This window comes from Falco rusticolus, chromosome 13, assembly GCF_015220075.1.
Source record: "Falco rusticolus isolate bFalRus1 chromosome 13, bFalRus1.pri, whole genome shotgun sequence".
Taxonomy (NCBI): Eukaryota; Metazoa; Chordata; class Aves; order Falconiformes; family Falconidae; genus Falco; species Falco rusticolus.
The window spans coordinates 3,946,221-3,968,454 of NC_051199.1; the positions used below are offsets into that span (position 1 = coordinate 3,946,221).

At 52.9% G+C, this 22,234-nt stretch overlaps 2 protein-coding genes across 15 annotated transcripts in view; both read left to right on the forward strand.

The window, feature by feature from the left end:
* The first annotated feature begins 612 nt into the window (after positions 1 to 612).
* On the forward strand, positions 613 to 16,819 carry EFHD1 (EF-hand domain family member D1). The gene is made up of 4 exons (XM_037407137.1): positions 613 to 992; positions 8,672 to 8,819; positions 13,902 to 14,036; positions 15,141 to 16,819. The coding sequence occupies exons 1-4, from the start codon at positions 697 to 699 to the stop codon at positions 15,273 to 15,275; spliced, it is 714 nt and encodes a 237-aa protein (XP_037263034.1). The 5' UTR covers positions 613 to 696; the 3' UTR covers positions 15,276 to 16,819.
* A 4,021-nt stretch (positions 16,820 to 20,840) lies between these two features.
* The window catches only part of GIGYF2 (GRB10 interacting GYF protein 2), a 79,069-nt gene continuing 77,675 nt past the window's right edge, over positions 20,841 to 22,234 (forward strand). For 11 of the 14 annotated variants that reach the window (XM_037406441.1, XM_037406446.1, XM_037406454.1 and 8 more), the window contains exon 1: positions 20,841 to 20,942. The gene's annotated coding sequence lies outside the window, so the exon portion shown is untranslated. Of the gene's footprint in view, positions 20,943 to 21,425; positions 21,668 to 22,000; positions 22,028 to 22,234 lie in introns of all 14 variants that reach the window. The other 3 variants (XM_037406444.1, XM_037406442.1, XM_037406445.1) reach the window with 3 other exon arrangements.

The window sequence follows — 22,234 nt, forward strand, 5'->3', positions numbered from 1 at the left end:
TCTGGAGGAGGAGGGGGAGCCCAGGCTGCGCCGAGCTTTGTCCCGGGTTAATTTTAGCCCAAGGAGATAAGAAAGAGGAGGCGTAGAGCAGAGCTTAAGGGGTCCCTGCGCCCCGGCGCGGGGCAGGCCTGGTCTCCGCCGTCCCTGCAGGCGTGGGGCAGGCCGTGGGGTGCCAGGGGGGCCTAGCTGCTCTTCCCGGCCACGGGGGTCCCGGCGGGGCTGGGGGCTCGGCTCAGCCCACGCAGCGGCTGTGGGGTATACACGGGCTGTGCGCCCCGGGGCCGGCACAGCGCCCTGCCGTGGGGTGCGGGGGCTGCCCGCGGGGGACCCTGCCCGCGGGGGCGTGCGCCCGAGTGTGGCGGGGGTTTCCCGTTTTGGACAGTGGGTACCTACCGGGGGTTGGTAACCTATGCGGGTGTACCGGAGCGGGGTGTGTGTGTGATTCCTGCGTGGGAGAGTGTGCGCGTGAGGGGGTCAGCCTGCGGGGGTACACCCGGCTGCGGGGGTACGGGGGGGGGGGGGTACGGGGTGCAGGACCCACCACGGCCCCACGGTGCCGCCGCGCCTCCTTAAGCGCCGGCCCCATCCCGGCCTCGTCCCGCCCCGCCCCGCCCCGCTCCCTCTAAGTGAGGGAATAAAGTTGCGGGCCGGGGCAGGCGGGCCCGGCCGGAGCGGAGCGGCAGTGCGCGGCCGGCCATGGCCTCGGAGGAGCTGGCGCAGAAGCTGCAGCGGCGGCTGCAGCTGGAGGAGAGCGGGGCAGCGGCGGCGGGCGAGGCGGTGGCGGCCAAGGGCGAGGCGGGAGCCGGGGACGAGGCGGAGCGGAGCTGCCTGACGGCCAGCGCGGGCGCGGAGCTGAGCGCCAAGCTCTGCCGGCGGCAGGACATCAACGAGGGGGCGGCGCAGCCCCGGCGGGCCGCCGTCTTCAACCCCTACACCGAGTTCAAGGAGTTCAGCCGCCGGCAGATCAAGGACATGGAGCGCATGTTCCGCCTGTGAGTGGGGCGAGGGGCGCCGGGGGGGGGCGCCTGCCCGGCCCGGGGCTCTGCCTGCCGTTCCCCCGCAGACCCTCCCTGCGCCTTTCCTCGGGGCGCATCTGGCGAGGGGCTGCCCGCGCTTGGCGCGATCTTCGCATTTCTCCGCGGTTTTGCGGTCGGGCTGGAGGAGGCTGCGGCGGGGGGGTCCCCTGTGGCAAAACCCCCAGATTGTCCCTGTGCTGTGGGGGGTTCGGGGTTCGCCGGGGACCCGCGGCCGGAGCTCAGCCCCGCGCTTAGCGGCCGCTCTGGCGCTGCCTCCCGGGTTTGGGACGGTGGCACCCGGGAGATGTGGCTTTGGGGGACACGCTGGGTGGGACGGGGGGCTGGGAGGGTACAGGCGCTGCTGCCCCATGCCCAGGGGCACCTGGTGGGTCTGTGTCGTGGGGCCTCGCAGCGATGCTGCACACCTGCCTTCCACAACTGAGACCCCGGCAGCTCTGCCCAGCAGTGCTGTAGCTCCTTGCACGGTCCCGTTTGCTAGGCTCGGTGCTCCCTCCCGTGCACTCAAACAAAGCTCGAGCACAGCTTGCTCTTGGTTTCCCTTTCTGGAGGGCTGCGCTGGGGGTCTCCTCCCGGCAGGAGGGTTTATATTGAAGTCAAGCTGCTGGTGGCAACACGGGGAGCTGCTACTGTAAGCAGAAAGGCTTGGTCCTTCCCGGGGCCATGATCCTGCCCTTATCTCTCCTCTGCAAACCCCATCCTACCTCCTGCAGTTGGGCTGTGCCTAAGTAGCTTTCACTCTCCGTACTAAGGTTTCCCCCCAGCACCACAAGCCGCTGTGCCCCTGGGGACCCCGTTCTCCTGGCCCCAAGGAGAGAGGGCAGGCAGGCAGGGCTACCGGACTGGGGATCAGCTGCTGCCAGGCATGAGGATGCAGTACCACAGAGTAGCTACGTGGGCTGTCACAGCAGGGTGCAAAGACCTACTTTAGCTTACAGAGGTGACCGCAGCAGGCTTTGTAACTTGTTAGGTTCTTGTCCTGCTACCTGAAAGCTGCCTTGGGCACCCTGGAGGCTGGGTTTATTGCAAGGAGACCAAGACCCTGGTTGAACACTCCTAGCTCCTGTAGTTGTGGTGTGTTGCTGGCCCTTGCCAGGGCTGTTGCTGCGGGATACTAGGCAACAGGCTTTTGTGAGCTCAGGTCTGGAGCTCTTTGTTGCACAGGCAGCATCGTGTCAGCAGCTGGGCGCGGGAAGGGAGGTGGTCCAGTTGAAACTGCTGCTCTGCTCGATCCTGCTCCCATCTTGACAATGGTTGAAGGGGATCTCACTCTGCAGAGGGCTGAGACGTGGTGCTGTAAGGGCAGGAGGACAAATAATGCAGGCAGCTGCAGTGCCCAAAAGCCCCAGGCGAGAGCCTGGAGCCGGCAGTGGTACTGCCTCAATAGCGATAAGGTAAGGAACAGCAGTGGTTTGGGAAATAAAAAGTGGAAGAGCTGAATTGCGGCCGAATTTTTCAACAATGAGCTCATTAAACGCTGGCCTTGTAAGTGGGGAAACCTAGGCTTTGCAGTTGAATGCTAATCAGCTGGTCAATGTAGCTGGAAAACATTGCTTGCCCTGTGAGGACTATCGCAGCTGAGCACTGGCCAGTCATGCCAGAAGGGGAAGAAGCTGGGCTGTGTGCTCCCCTGTGCTTCCCGGGCAGGCGGATGGAAAACCCCAACCTGGTTTTCACTCTGTCACAGGCACCTGGCCTTTGCAGTGGCAGAGGATCTGGTCTTTGCTCCATCTGCTGCGTGCAACCCACTTCAAGTAGTGGCTGACACCACGTGCTCCATGAGGAGAGGAAATGTTGCCCTTAATTCCTGTCAGTCAGAGCTTGAGTTAATGTGATTAAGGCTTTTATTCTCTGTGTGGCTTATTGGTCCTGGCCACCATGAACCAGGGTCTTTCGTACTAACAGTGAAAAATAAGCCTTTGACAGACAGGTATGTATCTTCATTGCCATGGGGTGCCAAGTTTCCACTATGACACTTGGTATTCAGAAGTGTTTCTTACCAGTTTAGTGGAACTTGTAAATCTGTAATTCAGACTAAACTTGAGCCTGTGGGACCCAGGCAAGGTGTGGGCTGGGTCAAGGTGCTCCAGTCAGGAAGAGGGAGTTGCTGGTGACAGCAGCTGCTCTGGCATCTGTCAGCGTATCCCATGGTGCGGCTGGTGGCTGTGACTGCCCTGTGCCAGGGTGGAAGCAAAAGGCTTGTCTGAACATGGGACTTACTGAAATCCAGTGCTCCATCCAGGTGCTGTGTGCTGCTGTCTGTGCCGGGAGCATCCTTCCAAAGCAGAAATGATGCTCCCTGCTCCTGCTGCCATGGTTGGGTGGGCTCACTTTTCCCTGTCTTGTCCAAGTCTCTTGGCAGCATCCCCCCATTTCAATCCCGTTCCCCCAGAGATGGGTGTGAGTATCTGCTGTAGGTGCTGGGGCTGTGCAGGAGCACGTGGGGGCTGCTGGGTGCAGGCAGCTCTTGGGGCAGGGTTTTTTTTTTGGCAGAGGGACCAGGAAGTCTGCAGCTCAGGCTAATTATAATGTGACCTAATTAGCTGCCTATTCTGACAGTATGTGAGGACTGTGGTAACCATGATAACCTCCCTTCCCCAAGTCTTGCAAGTGAACCCTCAGGAGCTCTGGAATCTCACAGCTCCCATTGGTGCCATCTTGTCCAGGGAAATGGTAGAGGAGGGTGTGAAAGCCAGGCTGTGAGGCTGTGCCTGGCAGGAGTGACCTTTTCCAAGGGATGTAGGGGGGAAGAAAACAGCCACTGGCTTCATCTGTAGGGTGCGAGGGAGTGGAGAAATTCCAGCCTTGCTATTACATTTGTATTTAGGGAATTTCATATGCTGCCCACATGTTTCACAAGTGCTTTGTGCCTGGCCAGTGGGAGAGGCTGTGATGTCCCCTTGCCCTCCTGGAGCCACTTGGGAGCCCCTTGCCAGATGCCCCTGTACAAAGGGACGTTCTGATGTGCTGCAGCAGACCTATTCAATCCAGGACTGCTGTGCTCCCAGTATGACTGGCTGCCTCTAGAGTCCCAGCAGTCAGGGAAGTCACACCCGTGGGGACTTGGCCACCCAGCCTTGGCACTGCTGGTTTCAGTGCCTTGGGGTCTTGCCCAGCATCACAGAAGAGATCCTCCTGGAGGAGACTTTCATCTCGCCTTCATGTTCCTCCAAGAGCAGGAAAGCTTCTGCTACCCAGGTTGGGGAGGATGGAGCTGCACATGGCTGAGGAGCCTGTTCCTGTCCCCGGCCTGGTATGGAGGAGTTGTTTCCAAAGCTCTCTGCAATAGAACAGAATAATTTCAGTTGGAAGTGGCCTACAACCTGTCTAGTCCAACTGCCTCACCACTTCAGGGCTGACCCAAAACTCAAAGCATGTTTAGTGCATTGTCCAAATGCTTCTTAAATGCTAACAGGCATGGGGCATCCACCACCTCTCCAGGAAGCCTGTTCCAGTGTCTGACCACCTTCTCAGTAAAGAAATGCATTCTCATGTCCCGTTTGATCCTCCCCTGGGGCAGCTTTGAGCCCTTGCCATGGGTCCTGTCACTGGATACCAGGGAGATCAGCACCCTTCTCTGTGTAAGGTGCAATGCAATGCTCAGAGGGAGTAAAGTACTAAGAAAGGGTTTTGAAATATTTAAGAGGAGATTATTACTACTTCAACACCATTACTCTGACGGCTTTATTTCAAAGCCTATATTAGGCCGTTGCAGCATGCAGGAACTGCAGATCAAAGCACATGTGCCCACAGTGTATGGAGCAAGCTCAGGTACAGCAAATGCATACAGGGAGGGCAGGTTTTCTTTCCAGCCTTTCTGAAGAAGCATGAATGTTTAGAAACCACTCTTTGATCCTTCAGGATTTGGGATTTCTCATTCAGCTGTCCTTTTTTGTTTCCTTGGGGTTTTTCGTGCAGCTGGGAGGTGACTGCAGAGTCAGTATGGGTGATGCAGTCCTTGGCATCTCCTTTGTCTTCCCTTCCTGATCCCTCTTCTGCGGTGTAACCCACTAGCTACACTGCATAACACCAGTATAATGATTGCACTTGGGCAGTAATTGTGTGTCACACACTTCTTGCTCTTAAGCAAGTCTATTTGGCAAGTATTCCCTCCATCCCCCCTGGTTTCTGCTCCCACTTTCCTCCCCCAGTGCTTCGGCAGCCAGGCACGCTCTGCAGCCTGGGTGGAAGCAAGCCAGCGTGGGAATCTGGGCGCATCCTTGTTGCAGCAGATTTTGGCAGCCGCTGCCTGTGTCTTATCTGCTGCCAGGAACGCTGTTGCGGCGGCGCTGTGAAGCCTTATCTCAACGGCCGAGGTGCCTGTAGCTGCCTGCGGCATCCCAGCCGTCACAGGTGGGGACTCACCATGGCACCGACTTGCTGCTGGAGTTGCCTGCCTGCCTGTGATGTGAGATGTCTTTGCCCGTTGACACGAGAACCCCTCTGTCCGTAATGCCTGTGCATTGCCGGGGTGAGGCTTGGCTTGCAGCCCAGAGAGCTTTGAGCCCGAAGGAAGCAAAGCTCCAGTGTCACAGCAGGACAGTGGGGCTGGGGGGGGGGTGCTGGCAAGGCACCCAAGTGCTGTGTACTCATGCTGTGCTACTCCTGGAGCACAGGATGGCTCCCTGGGACACTGGAATGTGTTCAGGGGACAAACTTGCCTTGGTGCCCTCCAGCTCTGCCTGTGAGGGTTGACCGGTGTCCATCACCAGTACAGGGCTGCTCTGCAGGCAGTGAAACAGGTGTGAGCAGTATTGGGGGCTGGCTGGAACCTTGGGCCCTGAAAGTGAGCTCCCAAAAAGCAGATGGGGCGGGTTTGGTAGAGGTGAGGTGTGCCAGGAGCATCAGCTGGCCAACAAAGTGCAGTCCATGTCATGACTAGTTGTGCGAGTGCCTGCGTCTGAGGGGGAGCGATGGGGAATGAATTGTGCCGTCTCTCATGCCCTATAAATACGCTTCTCCCTAAATAGTCTGCCTGCGCTGCTCCGCTGCTCGGTGGCAGCCGAGCGGCTGTACCCAGGTCCTAAAATACTTGGGCTGTTTTAGCAGGCAAGGGGGGTGGGGAGGGAATGCAGCAGTTTGCAGGGTGCCGCTGTTGCTCTGCAAGGGCTTCAGTGTCCCTCTGTCTGTCTGTCTCTAACTGCAAGGGACTGGTAACCTGATTTCAGGGTGCACCTCTGGGCCAGCTCTACCCCAGCCTGGTGTGCTTGACACCCATTGTGTGGCTGTACAGCCTGCCGCTCTGCCACTGAGGCCCGCTGCTGGCAAGACCCCATTTCTCACAATCCTGGCTTTGTGCTGCCTCACTGCAGGGATGACGAGAACTGAAGCTGTACCCCACGCTTAACCCTTTCGGGGCAGTGCATTTGCCCCGGGCTGAGTGCCAGGGCAGGCACTGAGGGCCCCTGTTTGCCTGTGGGTAGTGCCTGTACCAGAAGGGTGAGACTAGAACGGCAGCTGCAGGCTGGGTTTGTGCCCTCCTCCTGCCTTCATCTCTGTTACCCAGCGGTTCTGAGAGGGGCTGGGCAGTGGCCTGACCCCAGATGGGCAGCCCTTGGTGGGGACCTTGGTGTCACCGTGCTTCCACACCCAGCCAAAGGGCAGTGTGAGCTTTCTGGGGGAAAAAAAAAACCCTAACCCCAAGTGCCTCCCTGCCACTATATGCTTTGCTGCTTTATCTGATCAAAGGCACTGCCTCTCCAGCCACCTAACTCCAGAGGAATGGCTCCACACCCTTTCTCCCAAACTTAAAGGAAAAGCAAATTGACAATTAAATATTGCACTTACTATGCTTCTGTGAGGTCTTGAAAGTGTGTTTCTGAGCTGGGCTGGGTAACGTTGTGAATGTGTGCCTTAATTAACTGATGCCTTCCTTGCTGTGATGAACCCACTGCCTTTCCTCTGCATGACGTCTCAGGTCTGTGACCTGGTTTCTGGGCTGATGGAAGTTTCTTTCCTAGTTTTCCAGAAAACTGTCTGGCCTGGTGGGCTCCTGGGTTTGCTGGGTGCAGAGCATGCAGGCAGATTGGTATCTGGGGCTGTGTGCCAGCCTGGTGGTGATGCTTCTGTCGTTTTGGGTCTCTTGAGCCTGGGACACTTGGAAACAGAGACATAGAGAGTATAAAAGATGGCTGGAGAGGTGGTGGGACTCTGGAAAGCCATGGAGGTCACTCCAGTTTGGGGGAAAAGTACCCTGTGCCCATGCTTGTGAAGGCAGGGGCAGAGCTCTTGGCTGCAGCCCTGCCTTGTGCTGCCTACACCTGCGAGCAGCTCCAGGCCAGCAGCTTTGTTCGTGCCTTCCCCTGCCACAGCTTCCTCTGCGGCTGTGAGGTTTCTGAGCTGGAAAGGGCTTTCTTCCAGGGTAACCGCAACTGTGCAGGTCTCGATCTGGGATGGCTACAGCCTTCCTTTCTTTGGAAGAGAACTAACAGTCAATGAAAAATGATGGGTGGGAGGATTTGACAGGCTCCTGCCAATGGGAAAGCTTCAGCGCTGTGCCTAGGGCTTCTGTTCTGAATGGTTGAAAGGATTTAACTCTGGGGTTGAGATGGTGGCAAGGGGGCATCGGCAGGCTCTGCATCGGGGCTGAGCCCAGCTTGGCAGACCCTGCCCTGTTCTCCCATGCGAGCCCCCATCTCTGTATTGGACCCCGATGGCAGGACCAGGATGAGGGAGGGCTGCTGATGGGCTGTCTGATAGCAGAGCACCCATCCCTGTGGCCTTTGGACTTTGAAACCCAGTAATGGCCCTGGTGTGTGTGAAGCGCTGGTTGCTGGGTGGGCCGGATGCTTTACTCACACCTGCAGCAGATGTCAGGATGAATTGGTGCATGCTCCCAGGCTGAGCATGGCAGGTGGCTGCCTCCCCATCCCTAAAGCACTGTGCCCCTTGCACAGGTGCTCTCTCCTCCTGCAGAGTCCTTGCAGTCCTTTGTGCTCCATTAGGGGTGTGGTCCCACTCCAGCCTTGCTCTTAGAGGTGGGCACTGGTTTCCTCTGCCAGCCTGGCCCTGTGATCCATCCATGGCACCAGCTAGGATTGCTGTGTTCTGCCAGGACTACCTTTCTGCTTTGCCTGGGGACACTGGATAAACAGCTGCCCTGAAGCTGAGGTGCTTGTGTAGTACAAAACCATTTTGGAGAGGACAGATCTTAACAGCTAGAGGGGGTGTGTTTTGCCTGCAAAGATAGCTAGCTGCTTTCTGCTGGGAGGTTCTGGTTGGTCTCTGCTCCTTGTTACTCCACAAAAAGAGCAGAAGACCTGGCAGCAGCTGGCTCTGGCATGCCTTTGCCTCACTGCACTGGTATATGGTGTAAGCTGTACGTGAGCAACCTTTGTGGAGACACAAGTGGGTGAGATGGAAGTCCCACTGAGACAAGCTGAGTTCCTCTGTGCTCCTTCTGTGTGGGTGGTTTGGTCTGAGCTCTCCTGAGCACTTCTCTCTCTGAGACAGCTCTGAAAGCTGCCAGCTACTTCCTTGAGCTTAATATTATCTCAGCACTGGCCATGTCATGCAGCTTCCCCTCTCCTCTGAGCTTTGAACCACCCTGTGACTTTATCCATTTGCACGGTTCCTCTTCTGAGAAGATGGATATGGGGGACGATGGAGGCTGACCCCCTGCCCTTTGCACCCCACAGGTATGACTCAGGACGGGATGGGTACATTGACCTGATGGAGCTGAAGCTGATGATGGAAAAGCTGGGAGCCCCGCAGACACACCTGGGGCTGAAGAACATGATCAAGGAGGTGGATGAAGACTTTGACGGGAAGCTCAGCTTCCGTGAGGTGAGGGTGGCTGCAGGAGCAGAGGGGGATGTGGCTGTGGGGCAGAGGGAGGAGGCAGCCAGGCCCTGTGCTGTGTATGTAGTCCTGTCCCCTCTGTGTTTCTCCAGCTGCGGGTGCAGTGGAGAAGCAGGTGAGCTTCCCGATGCCATGGGGAGCTCAAGGTGCGGAGCGCTGTCAACACCCATCTTCACATGCCAGTAAATGTTACCTGATGCCAAAGCTCTTCAACCTCCCTGCTTGCTTTGGGAGCACATTTGAGCCCTGCTGTAGCTGCCTGGGAGTGCTGACAGAGCTCCCTGCCATAGCTGGAGGTGGCATGCCCCTTCAGTCACAAGGTTTTGTTGTTGGGCTCTTGTGGTACAGTGGTTCAGGCCTCATTTCAGGTGCAGGGCAGTGTCTTGACTTGGAGCAGCTGGTCTCATTGGGGCACAGGAGGCTTCCTTTTCCTGGTTGTATTGGGGCCCTCTGTGTCACACAGTGACCAGCCATGGCAAGCTTCATGAGGGGTGGTCACTTCCCTGCAGCAAGGAATAAACGTGGTGATGCAGCAGTTTGGTACTGCATGCTGGCTCAGCAGGGACACCCAGTGAACAGGTCTGTCTGCCACTGCTGTGCTGAGACCGCTTTGAGCAGCATGGGCAGGCCAGGAGTGGCTGCTGGATAGAGGAAGAGGGAATCTGAGCAGTGAGCTCAAGGGTACCCAACTCATCTCAGCAGGAAGGGGTAGCCCAGGTAAGAAACCCTCCTGTTGCATCATCTTGTTCTAGGTTTTGATTCCTGTGTCAGTCAGAAGTATGTGTTGCATGTGCCTTTCTGAATTGACAGCCCCTTAGGCAACAGGAGGGCCAGTGCTGCTCGTGTTCTGCACCGGTTGTGACAGCTGTGCTGCTGTCCTGCTTTCTCCTGGCCCAGGGGATGGCTGCAACGGGCTCCCAGCAGCTGGGCTCCCTTGTTTCTGCAGGGGCTGTGCTCTCACCATGCCTCCTCCAGGGTGGGGGTTTGGTTGTGGAGACAAGGTGCAGAGCTCTCCACAGCTCAGGACATAGAGTTCTTCGTTTTGGCAGTGCCAAGACCTTCGACAGCGCCTGAGGGAGGATGAACAGACAGGGCTCATGACCAGCTTGGGCCAGTTGGGGTGTGAGGAGTGGCTGGCAGCTCATAGAGCTGCTGCGCTATCTCTCAGTGCTGGCGTGTCACACCTCACACCATCTCCCAAGGGTTTTGTTGCATTTCTTTCACTGCAAGAGGGCAGCAATAGAAGACTGAGACCAAAGACTGTTGGGTTATGGGGCCCAGCAATTAGAGAGGGGGAAAGATTTGCAAATCTGGGAAGCGAGAGTCTGTCTGTTCACACCAGCAAAGCCCTAAGCTGGCAGATTCTTTGGGCAGGGAAGGACACGTGCTGGTCAGAGGTGAACTGGGGGGTAGCAAAGAATCCAGCAGAGCAGGAAGAGCGCCGTGCCCTTGGCCCCAGGACAGAATGGGATTGCCAAATTGCTGTGTGGGCTGGAGGAGCCCTCTGTCTCTCTGCATGCCTCCTGGGCCACCTTTCACCCTGGGTGAAGAGCTGGGGGCAGCCTCTGGGCTTGCTGCAGGAGCCCTCTTTGCATTTATCCTCAAGGCTCTGGAAGATGCTGTGGTGTCCTGGCATCAGTGGCATGGCACAAGTGGCGGAGCAGCTCCTCTTCTGTTGCCACCTGTTTGGAGCACAGCCGCCTGTCAGCTGGCATGGGCTGCCTGTGCTGCCAGCCCTTGGCATGTGGCATGCAGCAGCTGGTGCTGTTGTAGCTTCTTGCCAGATGCAAAACAATGGTCAAGCAAATGCAAGCTTGAGTGGCACATGGGTTGGAATGAGGGAGCATCATTGGCAGAGGTCTGGGGACAAATTACATAGCAGCTTTGGCATGTACCCAAAGCTTCCTGTGGTAGAGAGGAGCAGGATGCTTCTTGCCTCGTTGCAGATGCCCTGTGTCCAGCTGCTGTGTTTGGACAGAGGACTGGCAGGGAGGTAGGTTTCCTGGTGGGTGAGGAGGCCTGAACCAGGCCGTAGCCATGTCCCACTCTGCTTCCTGTTGGTGGTGACAAAGAACTATATAGAGGGTGAAGAAGCTGACTCGGGGCACTGACAACACAAGGAGAAATGCTGGTTTAAATGAGTATCCAAACTCAGCAGAGTGTAGCTTGAGCACTGGAGGGCTATTGCCTGTCTCTCCAGAGTCCTGATGTACCTGCCTGGCCAGACAATTGGTAAGGACCTCTTTCACTTGCAGCAGGTCACCTTTTGCTGCTACTTTAAGTAGTGTCTTGTCCTCCCATCCCAGGTAGACTGTTGCCAGGATAGCAGGCTTGTAATGGCTCTGACTTGCTGCTGCTGAACTGCTGGCCCTGTTAGGAAAGCTGCCTTCAACCGTTGACCTTTGAAGTGTCCATCAATACATCAACAATTAACTGCACTAGACTCTGTGACTCGAGCAAAGAAATTTAGGCTTAAAACTATTAGGTACTGTGTATGTGGGGGGAAAAACACCTTTGACTGTCTGCTTCCGTCATTACCACAGGAAACCAGAGTTAATTGCTATAATAGTAATGTGTAATTATAGCTGCTGTCTAGAACCTGCAAAAATCCACCCACTGTCCCCTGCACCCACACCAGCTTAAATGCTGACCCACATCACGTGTTTGCTAGCAGAGTTGGTGCAAACCACAGCCTTGGGTTGCACTGCTTTTTTGGCAAGCTGTTTGCAAGGCTGCTGCTGGTGGTCAATCCTCTACCTTTCCTCACATCCCAGAGGCCAGCATGGTGCCTGGTGGGGCTGCATAACTGCAGCACTGCTCTGAGACCTGGCACTGTGGGACAGATCTTGGATCATGAAAGATGTGAGAGCAGATACACCTCTTATCTCTTTTAAGGTTAGTGGAATGGAAAGGATGTGTCATGTTGCCCTCCTTGAAAGCACTGCTTTTAAAGGTACCACCATTATTCACTTTTGCTTCTTTGTTGATAGTTTTTTGAGGCTTAGCTGCATGTGATGTGTCCGGGGCCCAGCAAGGGTGTGAGACAGGCTAGGAATGGCATCTGAATGCAGATTGCTGCTGTTTGCTAGTTAGTAAGGACCGATGCCTTGAGGGCAAATAACTGGCGAGGCCAGCTGCAGGCTGTGTGCTGACTTGAGGAAGGACTGCTCCTGAGCTCCTGTGGAAACCAGCATGATGCCCCTAGTCTGCCTAGCTGGGTCCTTGGGGCTGACATTATGCAGTGTCTGCTCCAGCTGGTGACTCAGTCTCTGGTTTCTTTTAGCTCAGCCCACCCTTTGTGGCCACAGCAGTCTGTATTCCACTGGAGGACTGCTGCCCCATCCCCTAGTTTCAGCATGATTCATGTGCACTTGTACTCTGACTGGGTGTTTCCAGTCCCTCCCCAGGCAACAGCTGTACCAGACCTCAGGATTGTGCTACCTCCGCTGCCCTTTTCCGATGCCAGGAAGTGGGACTTGCCGGGTGGAGCAGAAACTGTAAGGAGGAACCATGACTAATGCCAGCCTGGCTGCCAGTCCTCTGCCTGGAGGTGGAGGAGGAGAGGAACTAGCCTGAGCCCAGTGGATCTGAGCAGAGGGAGAGGATGTCTTGGGGACTATTTGGTTCCTTTCTGAGCAGGATGTTCTGCCCGTTCAGTAGAGCATCATTTAATTTCTTACATGTGTTTGGAGGGGGAAAAGTTCCCTCCCCAAGCACAGCTTGCTTTGTGGCTGCTCTGTGCTGAGCGCACACGGGGTACAAGGCTGTTGCATGAAGCAATGCCGGGTGACGCTGCCTCTGCGAGAGGGCAGCCAGCGCTGCTGTCATCTCCACACCCTTCCCCATGGGAGGCCTTCCCAAACGCTTGCATTTCCACCAGCTTCTGGCAGGAACTTGAAGCAGTCGAGCGCTTTAGGGGCTGGCTCTGCATGGATGCTGGGACTCTGCTGCCCTCCTCCGGGACAACTTGGGCTCTTCGGAGGAAGAAGCAGTCTCAAGCCTGGGAGCCTGAAGAGCACAGCGCTAGAGATACTTGATGTTCCTGTGCAAATGGATTTCAGGCCCACCCTACATGGTATGCGCAGCCCTGTGCCCTGAAGTGATGCAGTGGCACAGCTTTGTTGCTTTTGCTCCTTTTGTATTCAGGTGACTTGTCCCTGTCTCTGTTCTATCTGTGCTGTTCCAAGCACTGAGACAGCTCCTGGAGCGGCCAAGAAGAGCAGGGAGTTATGGGACCTCTCAAATCCACATAGAGCATCCACATCTTAAACTGGAGTTTGGTTCGCAGGTGGAAGGTGATGCAGAGGTCTTTATTTTTAAGTGGCAGATTGTGTCCCTTCTGTAAAAAGAAGAAAAGTCTGTTTTCCTGGAGCGTAATACATCTCTTTCTGTTTGTTTCTCTTTGCAATTCATTTGCCAATACGCGCTTTGCTGTAGTGAGTCTGGATTAGTTAAATGTCTATGGTCCAGTGCAGGACAAAGGTTTCAAAACAAGCAGCTCTGTGGACACTTGTTCAGCCACTCTATCACAAAGGCATGTACACACCTGGGCTGCTGCTTTCTCTAACTGGAGTGCACTAGTGTCTTGGTTCAGGTGTGAGCTAGGGTCTCTTTGCCCTGCTTTCATTGTCATGGGATGTGATGTGAGTCCCCAGGACACTGGGGAAGCTGGTGGGGAGCTTATAATACACCATTAGGGTGTGGGGACATAAAGAGGTATATCTGAGCCCACCATACAGTTGTACTAGGCAGGTGGAGAGGTGGCCTCCTTCTGCTGGCCATGGAGCAGCCCAGGCTTAGTAGGAGCTATGCTTTACCAGTGGTCTGCTCTGTAGGAAACCCCCTTTCCTATGAGATTCTGACCTCTTTTAGTCTAACAGGGCTGTATACTGGAGCCAGGGCACCGGAACATAAGTTCCGTGGTATCACTTCATTTATATAGACATGGTTTCTTTTGCTCAGAAATGTAAGTTCCAGCCCCCTCCAGGTGAGTGTCTGTGCTGTTTTTATTTTATGTTTTTCGAGGCTCAGTGAAGAACTTGAATGTTTCCTCTCTTGTCTTGCTAGTTTCTGCTGATTTTCCATAAAGCTGCAGCTGGGGAACTTGAGGAGGACAGTGGCCTGTTGACTCTTGCGAAGCTCTCGGAGATAGATGTGTCCATTGAGGGAGTCAAAGGAGCCAAGAACTTCTTTGAAGCTAAGGTATGGTGTGGCACAGACACATGAAAAGCTCTGCACACAGGCCTTAATTGCCACAGAGAAACAACCCTGCTTGCTTTTCAACAGAAGATAATGCCAGATTTCTCTGTAGCTAAAAGGATGTATATTTCATGCCCCTCAGCCATAGCTTTTCCCTTCAAACTTTGTTGGACTCCAGCTACAGCCTTCATCTACAGGTCAGTCTATACTAGAACAGTTTAATTTACCATCTCTACTCTGAGCCTTACCCTGCTAGAGCTGACTGGCTGATCTGTGTCCCTGTGGCTGGGAGTCCCATGGGACTAGCTGGCTGACCGCTTTTAAAGACAAAAATGTCCTGGAAACTAATGCAATAGGGACAGAGTTTCCCATTTTGCAAAACCTCCCTGAACCAGAACACTTAGAGTTCAGTGGTGAATAGAGTGTTTTGGAGTATAGGATTTCAGACATCTCTTTCTTGAGCAGCTCTCTGTAACCTTTGGAATCAGAATTGTTCTGCAGGGTCCTGGGGTTGGCAGAAAGAGCGTTTCACCATTCGGAGCTGACAAAGCACCCTTTTTGAAAGCTCTCTTGGAGAGAAAATAATCCTGCTTGTTTATATAAGAAGTTTTTTCCCAAGAGCATAACACGGCTATTGCACAGCAGATGTACTGAGATGAAAGCTGGAAAAATAGCCAGCAAATAAACAATGTCTCTTTGATCTGCAGATTATCCGTGGTATAGTATGATGTTCTCGGATCTGGCTGTGATTCAGAACTGTTTTTTGCAGTAGTTTCTCCCACTGTATACTCACAACTTATGCTATGCTGCCTGCTTACAGAAAGAATGTATGTGACCTGGTACTGATGGCATTGTTTTGGTCACTTGTTAGTGACTTATTAGTAAATGACCTTTCTTTTGTTGATGTTAAAGTCAAGCAAGCTAACAGGTATTGGGTGTAAATAACCAAGCACTGCAGTGTAATTAATACTTAAACCATCCTGACAGAGCTTCCCAGCAAGCACTGTGAGGTGTAGCAAGCAGTTCTGTGTTGCTCATCTGGGAGTAGTTCAGGCTCTGGCTCTCCCTCTGATGCAAGGCTTGACACTTATTTTCTCTCTCACAAAGGTTCAAGCTCTCTCTTCAGCCAGTAAGTTTGAAGCAGAGATAAAAGCTGAGCAGGATGAGCGAAAGCGGGAAGAGGAGGAAAGGAAACACCGTCGAGCAGCTTTCAGGGAGTTAAAGTCTGCATTTACCCAGTAACCAACCAGCCAATATACACTCCAAGATTGCACATGACTTGGTACGTTTCCCAGATCAGGGCTTTACCTGGAGAGAACTGCCTGGATCCTGCCTAAAACTTGTTACAGCTTTGCTAGCCTTCCTCTCCTGAAGATCCTCCTGAGTTTCTAAGGGCACAACTCTTGCATTTACTATGCATTCATAATGATGTGGATCATAAGAGCTGTGTATGTGCTGTTTGCTCTGGACTGTCAGGAGCACATCACCCTGAAGCAGAAACAGCAGGTAGCAAATCATGGGTGAGCACTGTCAAGTGTCATGTTCACCTACTTCATTCTTTCCTTCTTTTCTATACATTCTTTTTCTCTTAACCCCATATTAATTCATTACTCGCTTACAGGCAAGTAGTGATGTCTTGTGTAAATCAGGATGTACAAAGTACACCTTGACTTCCTGTATGTTTATACTGCTGTTTGGTGTTGTCATGCATCTTTGGTTATCCCTTTTCCTCTTCTTCAAAGCCCTGTGCCACAGGCACTGTAAGAACACTGTGAAGAGAGAAAGATAGTTACTAGGGACATGGATCAAATTAATTACAATTTCCTGTAGCATTTTCTGCCATCCAGCATATTGGAGAGTCTTTCAGTTTTTCTTCTCTGAAGTGCCATAGTAACAAACCTTTCAATAAAAGGCGAGATTTCCTAAGACTTTGAAGGTAGGAAGCTGACTCTCTTAAATGAGAAATAGAAAACTGAATTGTTTGACCATGTGTTGTCTTTCACATTCCATCACATTTAGTCTACAGTATTGTTTCACTGTATTTTCCAGCCTTAGCAGCTGTATCTGTTTTTAAGCGGTATTGCCAGCTGGACAATGCAATTGGATGGCACACTGGGGTTTTCTATTTGGAAATTTGCTTATATCCTGAATCACGAAGGTGACATTGTTTGATTTTTGTTAGAGCCATGACAGATAATACCAGCCCAGCATACTGAGCAGTCCCTGCTCAAGAAGGGAAGAGCTGCGAGGTGACCACTGAATTCAGCTGAACTGAATTCAGAGAGCTTGCATTATATTATTAGCCATTTTCTTCTGCAAACACAGGAAACTTGCCCACAAACGTTAAAATGTCCACTGCTTGTCTGCGTATGTATGCTGTAGGTCATGGCAGGGGAGCGGTGTTCCCTCAGAGACCTCTCTTGAAACATGGATCTGCTCAAATTCTGCCTCTGCCATTGCCCCAGTTTGTGCATATTTTTTTTTCCTTCCAGAAAGAAACTTGCCAGCTGTCTTTTCACTTTTCTGTTTTGCTTCTTAAACTGTGAGCACTAAACTGTGAGTGTGGAATAATAAATAGAAAAACCTCTACTCTAATGTCAGGTGAAAGAATTGCTAAACAATTAAACTGTGTATATATACCTTCACAGATTATATTTTATAAATCACGCTTTTTTAGCTAAATATTTATAATTAAATGTTTTTATACTTTACAACAAAGCAGATAATTTCATCTTCAGTTATTTCTCCTGTTGCTGAAATGTACAAATAAAGCATTATCTCCAGTCTTACCTGTGGTTTATTTTAGGTCCCTGAGTTTGTTCACAAACAGTACTGATCCCCAAAGCTCTGCATCATGACTTGGATGAGGGAAGTGTTCAGTCCCTTCTTGATAGCACTTCCCCTTCTGTACAGCAGTTCTGGTGTAAAAAGCCCTGATGTTAGCAGTTCCTCAGAAAGGGACGTGGCTGTGCAAATATTTGAAACACTGTCCACTGCTGAATGTTGACATCTGAAGGCTGCCAGCCTTCCCTTGTCTTAAAATAGCCGCTGTCTTGGCCCTAGTAGTGCCCCAGCTGGGAGCCGAGCAGGTTGCTTCAGCTACATTTCCCTTTGCATTTCCTCTTTCTGCCTTTATAGAAGGGAGTTAAAAAAAAATACTTGGACATCTGAAAATGTGTCCAAGCATCTTGTTTCTACTGCTGATCTGCTAAGCTTTTCTGGCATGGCCAGTTTCGGGGTGTGTGTGTGTGCTCAGGAGAAGTTTTAACCATGCATTGTTTCAGGTATGATCCAGTGATGAAATGGAAGACTTAAATATTTTACTCAGTGCAGCTCTGCTCTGTGTATTGTTGGCAGATGATTCATGCACTGTGTGTCTGTGAGCTCTTGGGTCTTGGAGGTCAGTTAAAATCAGGGTGAAGATTCTTTAGTCTGTTTCCACAGGAAAATTGCAACACTGCAGCTCTTTATTGTCTTTTTGGGGGGGGGGGTTGTGTGGTTTTTTTTCCTTTGCAGTGTAGCAAGCACTGCTAACTCGTGCTGCTTTGCACATGCAGCTGGATGAGAAGCCCCAGGGCAGCAGGAGGGTGGCAAAAGGGCTTCCAGTGGTTTTATTTTAATAATTTGAGTCAACTCCAGCTGACAAGTTTCAATAAGGAAATGAGCAGAGTGTCTGTAGTTTGTTCAATTCAAATAGGTGCTGTTAGCTGAGGCCTTTATTCAGTGCAGGGAGCAGTAAGTGCTTTTAGATGTATATTTTGAAGTTGCAGCAATGCGTGTTTTGAAGTTAGCTTTGCAAAAGTTGACATTGGGAAATAATTGATTTCTAAATTGTTCTGTTTTGCTGGCAACTATTGAATTACAATGTCACACTAGGTTATGCAGAAGTACTACAAAGGAATTGTCTAGCTAAATGTCCCACTAATACTGGCTGACAATACTTGTTTGTATTTACCTATAATTAATATATTGCAATCCTTGATGCTCTGTCTTCCTTTTCTGCCTGATGCCACCACAGGTGGCTCTTAAAGGTCCTGGCAACCCCAAGTCTCTTTAGTGATACCTGCTGGTACATCAATACTGGTCTGGCACTTCTGACATGCTGCAAGTGATTCTAAGTCTGTGATGGCAAGTTGATAAGTTTGATGAAAAGCCTGTTATGCTTACAAGTCTTCCCCAAAGGCTTGCCTCAAGTCACTCATCTCCTAGAACAGAAACTCCAGGTAGTCCTTGGTCCCTGGAGGGTTTTTGTTTAAAGTTTCCCAGAGTAGGAGATGTACAGTAGATGAGTCACTAGCACTTGAGCTGGCACCCAGGACGGACTCAGCCTGTCTGGATACTCAGATCGCAGCATGTTTCTCAATGATGCTTCTGTCACAGTCATTGTTGGCTGTACAGGACAGCACAGGATGGCAGGAAAAAATACCTCAAAAGCTCAGGAGAAAGGGAAACAGTATGATCAGGTTTTTCCTGGCTTAGGGTTCAGGTTTTATCTGTGAGGATTAAGGTGACAAAATCAAATTTTAACCTCATAGGAGTGTCCAAATAAATCCCTTGCAAGATGGATTGGAGTAACTGGAGTGCTTTGTTACTGCCTTTCAAACTCAGCTTGCCATATGTGGGAAGTACATCTTAAAAAACAACTGGGTGTTGCAGGAGTAGCCGTGTATTCATGGTAGTTCATCTTTCAGCATAAGCCATCCGAGGTGACAGATCCATTGAAGTGACCGACTTCAAAAACTGCAGTCAGATGTTTGCCTGCCTTGTCTGTTGTTTCATTATTTTTAGGGATGTGACAAATGAGGATATGGAAGACAGAGGCTGCTGAGAAGACATTGACTGTTCTCAAGACAAAATCCCTGGTATTTTGACAGACAGGGGAGTCGCTTTTCCAAATAATGAAAAGTGGGGCTGGTGAGGGGAAACATGACAGACTGTCACATCTTCTGGGCTGCTTTATCACCATTATTTACCATTTAAAAGTGGTGCTTTGTGTTGCAGCTCTACTACTGTACCAAGGGAGGCAGGCTCTTGCTTCCAAGATGGGATGGGTGAAAACGATAGGTAAGTAAGGTAGGGTTTAGGTTTGTTAGAGATGCCACTACCCTGCACTTGGATTTTTAATGGTGAAGATGAATTGGCACAGTAATCCAGCGCTCTGAAGTACATCATGCCCTTGGTACAGAGACTAGCTGCTGGATTTCACACCTACACAGTATCATTGAAGTCCTGTAATTAAACTGTGCAGGATTTTAACTGCACAGGTACAGTCTTGAATTTTCATTATAGTCTCTCTGTTCTGCTAGAATTAGTGCTGCAGAGGATTGAAGATGCTTCTCCTATCACCAAAAACTGATTATCTGAGTTTCCTTGAGGTGTTTTATAAAAATGCCAAGTTCTGCCAATGAGACATGTTTCAGACACTCTCTTCCTGAATTTGTTTCTCAGTAATAGTGTTTGTGCTAACTGGGATAAAAAAATAATTCCCCAGGTGCTAGACTTCTCCCATCACAGATAAAGCTTGTCTTGGAGCACGTGAAAATATTTTTGAGTGCTCAAACTCTCATTTGGTAAGTAGAATAATAAGGCACTGCCACTGCTGCAGCGAAGTTGGAAGTTCTTACTGACAGCTTAAAATGCAGTACCACGTCTCTCCCTCCCTATGCCATTAGTAGTATTGGCTCCAGCTGTATAACAACAACCAGCTTATCAGAGGCTAGCCTTTGCTAGGGAGCTTTGCATGTAAAAGCAAGCCTCCTAAAGGAGAAATTTCATTCTAAGATTTCTGTGTGAAGTAGTCCTATGTTGCTCTCAACTGAAAATAAATGCCCAGAATTACAGGCTTTCAATCCATTAGCTGAGAAGAATCACTTGTGTTTGCCATTGCATCATTTTTGGCCGGCGTTCAGTGCACAGTGACAAGTACTTATTCACCTAGAAGAGGAGGGAGAAAGCTACGTGGACTGTGGCTGAAATCACGATTGGAGTAAGTTGTTTCAGCTGAAAATGGTTATACCTTCAGCAGCGCGTAACAGCCAGGAATAGTTTTTTAGGCTGAAGGAACCACATGGGGCTATTCTGCATCATGTACTAATATGGGTTTGAGGGCTAAAAATAAACCAGTATTTTTAGCTGAAAAAAGTTTGCCTCGAGCTCCTGATTTTTCCGTCAGGGAATGCAGAGTCGAAGCATGTGCCACCGAAGGCCCTTTCTCCGCCGGCAGCAGCCGCCCCCCCATTGGCGGGGGCCGGCCCCGACCCCCCAGGCCCTCCCGTTCCGGCTACCTCAGACGCGGCCGCTCCTCAGCCAGCTCCCGCCCAATGCAGCTGGATTACCTACGCGGGACCCAAGAGGAGGGGAAGGGCGGGCGGCGGGTGACGACGGCCACTATTTACCTCAGCGGCTGAGGCGCCGGCACCAACCGGCGGGTTCGCGCCTGGCGCTGCCCGGGCGGGAGGCAGCGGGAGGGTGCCGGGGTGTGTGTGTGTGTCAGGCTGAGGGGAGACCCGCTGCCCCGGGGCAGGTGGCGCAGCCGGAGCGCCCAGCACCGGCCCCTCCCCCCACCGCCGACACCGCCACCTTCCCACAGTGCTGTGCGGCGTGGTGGTGTCCTGCAGTGGGCGCTGCTTCCGGCAGGGGGCGCCGGCGCCCCCCGCGGGGTGGGGGAGATGCGCGCGCAGGCCCTGGGGGACAGCCCCATTCCCCCCGCGGGTGCGCGGCGCCGTGTCGTCACGCGGGCGGTGCCGGGGTGTGGGGGAGGGGAGGCCGTGGCGCATCCGGGTCCCGCGGCGGAGGCCGGGGGCGGGGCCTGCCCTCACGTGACGTTGCGTGGCGGCGCAACCGCCATCTTGTGTTGTTGGGGCTGAGGAGTCGCTGTGGCCGTGAGGGACTCTCCGTCCGGGAGCGCAGGTAACGCCGTCCCGCCGGCTCCCTGCCCCCGCCACCGCCTCGGCCGCCGCCGCCGCCTCCCCGCTGCTGCGCTCCCGCCGCCGCCGCGCTCCCCGCCCGTGGGAGCCGGCATAGGCCGCGCGCCGAGCACCGGCCTTGCTGGCGGCTCCTGTCCGCCGCGGGTGCCGCAGCCCTGGGGCGCCCTGCGGCCTACTGGGAGGTGAGGCCGCCCTGGCCCGGCGGCGAGGGGCGCGCCCGGAGGGCCTCCACTGCGCTGCTGGCGAGGGGCTTTTGCAGGGCTTGCTGTGCCTGGCCCCGCTGGAGGGTGCGGGCCTAGCCCTCTCCATGCGGCTCCTTGGCAGCAGGTCCCGGCAGGGGGAGACGGTGCCTGTCAGGCGACGGTGGGGCGCCCGGGGCTCCTCACGCCCGCCGGGGCTGGCAGCTGCGTCGCCGGCGCCGTCTCCCCTCACGCTGACCCTTGTGAACTCGCTTGTCCTCTCCCAGCCCGGCGGGAGCGGGCCTGTGTGCCGGCAGTGCCGCGGGCAGATGCGCCTTCGCTGAAGCCTGTGTGCCCCGCTCCGAGCACGCCCAGCCCTGTCAGGTTACGCGGGCCGAGGAAGGAGGGAGCTCGCCGAGCGCTCCAGCCTTCCCCTCCCACAGACAGCAGGGTGCTGGGAGCAGCAGTGACCAGCAGTGTTTGACTGGAGAGGCCTTGGCAGGCTGAAGAGAACATCGATCAGGATTGTGTACGTTTGGTATTGATCCAAGACAAGTAGTTTCAGTGTAAACAAAGCAGTCTCTGCTCTTTCAAGTCTGTGTAATTGCCCTTTGAAGTGGGACAAGTTGTAGGCCAAAGGGAGATGTTGCCATATAGTACTTCTGCAATAAAATCTACATTTCCCCCCAGTAACCTTCAGCTCAATGTTCTTGGCGTGCTGCTGTAATGGTTTACCTCTTACTGTAACTCCTAAGTGTTTTCTTGGGGGGATGGGGGGGGGGGGGGCGGGGAGGGAAATTCTGCATTCTGATTATATTCTTGTGTCTAACTTCTTGCTGCTCATTCTATTTTCTTGCTTCAGGAGCTGACTTGGGCAAGTTCCTGGAAAGTACGTGTGAATTTTTTTTCCTTTTCCCATAACTCTGCTGGTTGCTTTTGTTCTTAAGAAACTTTTTAATAAACACAACTTAATTTGCTGCTTTGTGAATAGAACATTTGGTAGATGCACAGTGTGATAATTGGCAACCTTTGTAAACAAAATTGGTTGCAGTTGTCCCCAACAAAAGCTTTGTTCTGGTATTTTTGAGCTCTGTTA